This window comes from Myotis brandtii, unplaced genomic scaffold, assembly GCF_000412655.1.
Source record: "Myotis brandtii unplaced genomic scaffold, ASM41265v1 scaffold520, whole genome shotgun sequence".
In the NCBI taxonomy this organism is placed as follows: Eukaryota; Metazoa; Chordata; class Mammalia; order Chiroptera; family Vespertilionidae; genus Myotis; species Myotis brandtii.
Genome location: NW_005369827.1, coordinates 1089021 through 1097700, shown reverse-complemented (window position 1 = coordinate 1097700; position 8680 = coordinate 1089021). Strand labels below are relative to the sequence as shown.

The window sequence follows — 8680 nt, the reverse complement described above, 5'->3', positions numbered from 1 at the left end:
AGCTCAAACTTTAAAAAATATAAAGAATAAGTCACTATTAACATTTTTTATGAAATGTTTTGTCTATCTACTTGATGTGTATGTCTATTTTTTATAAGTTGATACAAACATGCTTCTTTCTTCATTACACTTGTTTCCCATATCATCAACATTTAATACTTTAAGACTAATATGTATTTCCACATTGTCCTATAGAAAGATTTTTTAATTTTGTTCTTCATTGTCAGTATGGAGGTTAAGTATAGGGATTTTGGAGCAGAAATGCTTATTTTCAAATCCCAACTCTACCATTTCCTAACTCTGTTACCTTAAGAAGCTTAAATAATATTTTTGTGCACTGTTTTTCTTCATCTATTTATTGACTGTAATAATTAATCCTCTTTGAGTGATTTGAGGATTAAACCACGTAAAAATACTTAGAATCATAATTGGCATCAAGTACTCAATCATTGTTAGATGTTTCTATTACTCTTCTACCAATATACACTGAGTGGCCAGATTATTATGACCACCTGACGTTTGTAGGCAAATTAGCTATAATTTTGCGCTGAAGTTGCTAGAGGGCCAGATCATTATAAACATCTGAATAGCACAACATACCTAAGTATAGTTGCTGATCAAGTTCATCCTATCATGATGATGGCGTATCCCAATGGAGATGGCTTCTTCCAACAAGACAATGCGCCATGCCACGGTGCTTGTATTGTGCAGGAGTGGTTTCAAGAACATGAGGGAAATTTTACCTTGCTTAGGTGGCCCCCACAATCACCAGATCTCAATCCAATTGAGCATTTGTGGGATGAAGTTAAAAGAGCCATCAGGCAGCTGGTTCCACAACCATCAAATCTCACAGAACTGGACAGTGCTATTCATCAGGCATGGTGTCAGATTCCTCGCATCACCTTTCAACATCTCGTGGAGTCAATGCCAAGAAGAATCGCCACAGTATTGAAGGCAAAAGGTGGTCCAACGAAGTACTGATGGGGTGGTCATAATAATCTGGCCAGTCATAATAATCTGGCCACTCAGTGTATATATGTCTATGTCCCTGCATACTTTCTTTCACTAGTATAATAATTTCAGCTTTTTAATAAAACTTGGTCTTTTGCTACTTGTATTTCTTGAATCATACTTGGAAACTGAGAAGGAACTTTAGATCTTTTTATAAATCTGATAGTTTTTAAGAGAGACTTTTCTATCAGCATGCATCCAAATAATTATGGAAGAGAACATAGGAGGTAACCAAAAGAACTACCTGTAGTTTATGGACTTTCGTTTTTTTTAACTATGATATTATTTTTTACAGGACTTTAATTCCTATTTTACATCAGAAAGCAAAGAGAGGTACTCCACACCAAGCAAAACAGGCTGTTCACTGTATACATGCCATATTCACAAATAAAGAAGTCCAGCTTGCACAGATTTTTGAGGTATATATAATATGTAGAGTGTCTTTATGTTGATTTTTATTGTCTGTGAAGGTAGGTTTTTTGTTTGCTGTGGGGTTTTTTATTTTTGTTTTTAAGGAATTTTTTGTTGTTTTTTTATCCCACCCTAGACTATAAATTCCATAGGAGCAGGGACTCTCTCTTTTATTCAGCAATATATTGCCAGCCTTTAGATCAGATTATATATTTAAATACTACATATGGAAGGGTGTTTTGTATGTTTTTGTTAGGACATTTTACTTAATTGGGTCAGTGATCCATTTAATCCTCAAAAAGTATTAGTTAGATGACTTTGAACCACCAAGTTAAAAGTACCTGACACCCCTACCTGAAAATTAGTCCTGTTGGCCTTTTCTTATGTATGATTCTTGGCCTGATTCCATTACTAGAAAGGTCGTTTAAAATGTTCCCACAGAATAAAAAATCCTCTAACATAACAAAACTATTGTACATGGCTCAAGAAATAATGCTGATTTGATGCAGAAATGTCCTTGTTTTCACTCCTACCTTTAATTGGGCTTTATTTTTTTCTATTATCTATTTTCTGCATTCTTCAGACTTGTTAAATTTTAGTAGGTGAAATAAGAGTCAAGTGTCTGATATGGCTGAAGTTACTTTTGATCATATCATTAGAACAGATTTGTTTGAGCATGATAAATTCAGGAGGATTTGGGAACATTTACTCTTCCGTAGAATGTCTAGCTGTTTACAAAACAAACTGGTAATTTTGACTGTTTTATTTTTATAGCCACTCAGTAGGAGTCTGAATGCTGATGTACCAGAACAACTTATAACTCCATTAGTTTCATTGGGCCACATTTCTATGTTAGCACCAGATCAATTTGCTTCTCCAATGAAATCTGTAGTAGCAAATTTTATTGTGAAAGATCTGCTAATGAATGACAGGGTAAGTTTCTCATTTAATTAAATTTAGAATCATGAAATTAAGACTTATCTATCTACATCGTTATCACATTTCTGCTTCTTTATATATAATTCTTTTAAAATTATTGTATGCTTTCCCTCCTTATTTATTTACTTAGTTTCCTAATGACATTCTGACTTCTGTTTAGCTATTACTAGATATTAACATTTAAGAAAGAAAAAATGAGCCCTAGCTGGTTTGGCTCAGCGGATAGAGCGTCGGCCTGAGGACTGAAGGGTCCCAGGTTTGATTCTGGTCAAGGGCCACACGCCCATGTTGTGGACCCTACCCCCAGTGGGTGGCGTGCAGGAGGGAGCTGATCAATGGTTCTCTCTCATCATTGATGTTTCTATCTCTATCTCTCTCTCCCTCTCCCTTCCTTAATAATTTTTTTAAAAAGAAAGAAAAAAATGAGAACATGAGATGGATAAATCATGATGTAAAAAATATAAGTCAAAGGACAATTTATTTGAATGCCAGAATTTTGTTTTATCAAGCATTGTTAAAAATCTAAGTGGAATTGTATTTGACTAGCATTTTGAAATATAATTACATTGCTCTTTGGCCCTAGATTTATGTATTCTATTTTGGTTAATGAATTGTGTGTGTAATGAATTGCGCGCGCGCACACACGCACATGCTAATTTATTAGCTCTCAGTTGGAGTCCAAACACACCTCTGATTAAGAATCTCTAGTGGTGGTGGGGATCAATAGGGGAAAAAGGAGACATATGTAAAACTTTAGACAATAAATAAATTTTTTTTAAATCTCTATTTTATTAAATGGACCTAAATTTAAAAGTTATTTAATTGATTTTAGAGCTAGAGGAAAAGGGGGAGAGAAAGAGAGTAACATCGATTTGTTGCTCTACTTATTTATACACTTATTGGTTGCTTTTTGTATGTGCCCTGACCAGGATCAAACCCACAACCTTGGCATATGAGGACGAGACTCTAACCAACTGAGCTAACCAGCCAGGGCTAAAGAGTTATTTAATAAAGACAAACCAGTCTTACCTGCTGGATCATTGTGGGTGCCTTTCAGTTCAGTGCTGACTTCCACATGGTCCAGTGGTCTTCAAGTCCTCAGTATTTGAGCTTAGATAGAAAGATACTTGGCAGTGCACTCTCTCTTTTCCCTTCCCCCATTTGGATGTAATAGACAAGGATGGAAGACCATGGCCAAAGTCGCATTCCTATTCCACATTTTTGTGCTGTTTTTTGAACTGTTGCTAGATGTGGCTGGCAACAAATGTGAAATTTAAGGCACCTCTTAGATGATGACTTAATTGTTGATGAATCCTAATTGAAAATGGCTCTTTTTTGTGTGATAAAATATACATAAAATAAACTTTGCCATTTTTACCATTAAGTGTACAGTTTATCTATGCTATATTCACCCACATTTTTATTCTTTTTGTTGGATGTTTTTGTTTTGATTCATTTTAAAAAACAAACAAGTTTAATAACATATATATACCTCCTGTATACCAGTACATGGGAGATAATCAGAAAAGCCAAGTAACTCTTCCGAAATGGCCCAAACTACCAGCTAAAATACGCACCCACATTCTTGTGTAACCATCACTACTATATACTTCCAGAACTTATCATCTCAGATGGAAACTGTATTCACTAACCGATGACTTCCCATTGCTTCCAACCCCTGGTAAACTCTGTTCTACTTGCTGACTCTCTAAATTTGCCTTTTCTACATACCTCTTATCATACAGTATTTGTCCTCTTGTGTCTGGCTTATTTCATTGAGTATAATGCTTTCAAGGTTGTGTTATATTGTAGTATGTGTCAGAACTTCATTTTATGCTAGAATAATAATCCATTGTGTGTGTAGCCTACATATTGTTTATTCATCTGTTGATAAACACTTGGATTTTTTTCTACCTTTTGATTATATGAATAATGCTGATATGAACATTTGAGTCCCTGTTTTCAGATCTTTGGGGTATATACCCAGGAGTGGAATTCCTGAGTCATATAGTCATTCTATGTTAAACTTTTTGAGGGATCACCTGTTTCCCACAGCAGCTCTATATTCCCACCAGCAATGCACAAGGCTTCCAGTTCCAATACATCTTTGCAACACTATTCTTTCCTGGGTGTTTTTTTATAATAGGTATACAAGAAGCATTATCTTGTGGTTTTGATTTATGTTTCCCTAAAGACTAATGATGATGAGGATTTTTTTTCATGTGCTTGTTGGCCATTTATATATTTTCTTTCGATAGTCAAAATCCTTTGCCCACCTTTAATTGAGTTGTTTGTCTTCGTTGTTGAGTTGTAAGAATTCTTTATATAACCTGAATATTAAACCTTTGTCAGATATTTGCTAAATCCAAGATCATAAAGATTTCCCTCTATCTTCTTGAGAGTTTTATAGTTTTCTAGCTCTTAAATTAGATCTTTGATCTATTTCAAGTTCATATTTTATATGATATATGGTAACAGTTACCCTTTATTCTTTTGCCTGTGGATATCTAGTGCCATTTGTTGAAGAGACTCTTCTTTCTTTAATAATTGATTTTAAAAAATCAGTTAAACATATATATATATGAGGGTTTTCTGGTTTCTCTTTCATTTCATTGGTCTAAATGCCTGTATTTATGTCAGTACCAATCACACTATCTTGATTACTATAGATCTCTAGTAAGCTTCAAAATAAGGAAGTTTGAGTTCTTCAACTTTGTTCTTTTCTAAGCTATTCTCTTTTTTTTAATATATCTTATTGATTTTTTTACAGAGAGGAAGGGAGGAGGGATAGAGAGTTAGAAACATCGATGAGAGAGAAACATCGATCAGCTGCCTCCTGCACACTCCCTACTGGGTATGTGCCCGCAACCAATGTACATGCCCTTGACCAGAATCGAACCTGGGACCCTTGAGTCCGCAGGCCGATGCTCTATCCACTGAGCCAAACCGGTTAGGGCCTAAGCTATTCTTGATGACTTTCCGATAGCGCTACATTGTTCAGCATGAAAAACTTAATGAGAAAAACTGTAAATTTTTTTCTAAAAATTAAATTTATTCAATTGACTATAGTCAACAGGTGAGAAGAATGGAAAATTGTGGTCTCCAGATGAAGAGGTTTCCCCAGAAGTACTAGCAAAGGTAAATTTGTGCAGGTCTTGATAACTTTTATGTTGAAATAATAAACATTCATAGATAACCTTTTTTTAACCTAATAGTTAAGAATCAGTTTCAAATGAGTTGCTTTATTTTTAAATCAAACGCTGTGTGTTTCTCAAAGAAACCATAGTTTTCACTGAGTTATTTATATATAGATAATATGTCTGCATCTTATGTAGACCTTCCTGCCGCTAAAACATTTTCAGTGAGGCTGTTTTACTCAAGTGACTGTTTGCAGAATGTTGATGCTCAAAATCTAGATCTCAGATCTAGCCTCACCACCACTACCTACCTACCTACAAGCATATTAATATTAACTTGGCAAAAACAGATGGCTGTCATCAAATTGGTAACTTTCAGTAGATGTAAATTGTACGTCATAACACTAATTTTAAAGTGGTAGTGTTGGGATTTAAAACAAGACTTCTCCATTATCACTTTCCTTGATAATCTGTTTCACCTTGTGTAACTTCAGAGTCATTATATATTCCATCAGTTCCTTTTTCCAGGTTGTCAGTAAATATATTAAATAACACCTAGATCCTTTAGCTAGTGCTTTCACATATATTGGTAGCAGTCTTTTGAGTATAAGCTTCTAAGTAATTATGACCACAAATGGGATCTCCTAGTGTTGGTTGTTTTTTTTTTTCACCAGAATGTTAAATGAGACTGAATTAGATTTGATGGTTTCATCAAAATAGTTTTTCAGTACTACAAAGAATATTAGTCTATCTAAATAGTTATAGTTACTTTTAATCACTATAATTGGCATAGTTTAAATAGTTATTTTAAACAATATATTTTCACATACTTTTAAAACACTGGGCAAGTGTTAGGGTGTGAAAGGTGTGCGTTCAGGAGCCACACCTTGGGCAAGTTATCTGTCATGATAATGTCTCAGTTGTCTTTACTGTGGAAATAATACTTCCCTCATAGAGTTGCTTGGAGATTAAATAAGTTAATACATTTACAGCCCTAGGAAAAGTGCCTGGTGGCAGATTAAATGGAATAAATATTAGTCCTTATTGTTATTGTTATTATTCTGCAGACTTGTTTAATAAAATATGTCTGCTGGCAATTAAGTATTCTCACTTATCTAATTAACTTAAATTAATCTTCCATTAAATGGTATTTTAGGTTGCTTTCTTTTTTTAGCATGTTAATATTTTATAGGTACAGGCAATTAAACTTCTGGTAAGGTGGCTGTTGGGTATGAAAAACAACCAGTCTAAATCTGCCAATTCAACTCTTCGGTTATTATCAGCGATGTTGGTTAGTGAGGGTGACCTGACAGAGCAGAAGAGGATCAGGTGAGATTTTTTTCGTTTTTAATTTTTTTAGCTCATTGTTGGTAGAGCTTACATAGGAATTATTTACTTAATATTGAATATTGTAATTGCGCCATGTACTTTGGAATCAATTTTCATGTACTCACTTGGGTTTTACATCTCAATAGTGATGCTATATTTTTCTTCACACCTAAAGACCAAACTCTTCCCAATACATTTTTAGTCACTATCACTGTAGTAATGTTACAGTTAGCATCAGCATTTGTTTCAACATCAATTATCTGTTGAATACTACTCTTTGCAAACAAAACACTATGAAAAACATTGCAGCAAAAACAGGTAAGATTCAGTTCTTTCCTTTAAGGAACTTACCTTGTATAGCATAGAGATTTAAAAAGTGGAGTGACTTGGTAACATGAAAGGAATAAAAATTTCAGCGTAGATTCCAAAAAAAGACGACTTGCAGCCTGTTTGCCGACCACTGTCTAGTGGATTGCAGAAGACTACAAGGTCCTGCAAATGCAAAATAAATGTTTTCATTTCTACACATTTTTGCTTTTCAAATCTGTGAAATTACCATCTCTACTTTCTGTTCTTTCTAAGATGAAAATAAAACCCAAAGTTTTTATGATCCTAGCTTATTTCAAATTCTTGATATACTAGATTTCGAAAGTACTAACAGAAATAACTAAAGAATTCTACTGGTGATGCATCCTACTTTAAAACTGGTGTTAGAGGACAGATTTTATTATTCATTTATTCATAGAGTACTTATTGAGCACTCTCATATCAGGTACTGCTATGTTTTTTAAACATACAAAAATCTCTCCCTCCAAGGAATATGCATTCTGGTGGAAGAGATAGGAAATGAGCACTTACAGTAGAGATGCTGAATGTTTTGATAAACTGAAGAAAATCATGAAAAAATTATTTTTATCATAGAATAAGCCAAGGGCAGCTTTGTATGAACAGATTGAAGATTAGAGCTGAGTTAGGAATAATAAGTTTTAAATTTAGGGAAACTATGTATAGTGCATGGCAAAGGCTTAATAAAAGGAGCTTTTACAAATCAATGATAAATAGGCAGGATCCCCAGAAGACTATGTATCAGTTTACCTTTAAAAATGTCTAACATGCCCTAGCCGATTTGGCTCAGTGGATAGAGCCTCAGCCTGCGGACTGGAGGGTTCCGGGTTCGATTCCGGTCAAGGGTACATGCCTGGAAATCAAGGGTACATCCTCTCTGAAATCAATAAAAATGTTTTTTAAAAAATGTTTAACATCACTAAATACGATTTAAACCTAAGTGATGCATCTTGTCTATTAGATCAGCAAAAGTATATATTTTATATATTTGTTTTAATTTCTGTTTTATTGATTTCAGAGAGGTAGAGAGAGATAGAAGCATCAATATGAGAGAGAATCATTGATTAGCTGCCTCCTGCATGCCCCCTCCTGGAGATCAAGCCTGCAACCCTGGCTGTGCCCTGACCCAAATCAAACCGTGACCTATAGGTCAACGCTCAACTGCTGAGCCTCACTAAATACGATTTAAACCTAAGTGATGCATCTTGTCTATTAGATCAGCAAAAGTATATATTTTATATATTTGTTTTAATTTCTGTTTTATTGATTTCAGAGAGGTAGAGAGAGATAGAAGCATCAATATGAGAGAGAATCATTGATTAGCTGCCTCCTGCATGCCCCCTACTGGAGATCAAGCCTGCAACCCTGGCTGTGCCCTGACCCAAATCAAACCGTGACCTATAGGTCAACGCTCAACTGCTGAGCCATGCTAGCTGGGCAAAAATAAATATTTTTTTATTTTTATTTTATTTTTTTAAATATATTTTATTGATTTTTTTTTTTTTTTT

General features: G+C 34.4%; 1 protein-coding gene across 7 annotated transcripts in view; it reads left to right on the top strand.

Annotated features, from left to right (window-relative positions):
• The window catches only part of PDS5A (PDS5 cohesin associated factor A), a 107286-nt gene that overhangs the window by 76178 nt on the left and 22428 nt on the right, over window positions 1–8680 (top strand). For 4 of the 7 annotated variants that reach the window (XM_014548698.1, XM_005877451.2, XM_014548697.1 and 1 more), the window contains 4 exons: window positions 1307–1430; window positions 2197–2355; window positions 5431–5499; window positions 6691–6827. In XM_014548698.1, coding sequence (XP_014404184.1) covers window positions 1307–1430; window positions 2197–2355; window positions 5431–5499; window positions 6691–6827 — 489 coding nt within the window. Of the gene's footprint in view, window positions 1–1306; window positions 1431–2196; window positions 2356–5430; window positions 5500–6654; window positions 6828–8680 lie in introns of those variants that run through there. The other 3 variants (XM_014548700.1, XM_014548701.1, XM_014548702.1) reach the window with 3 other exon arrangements.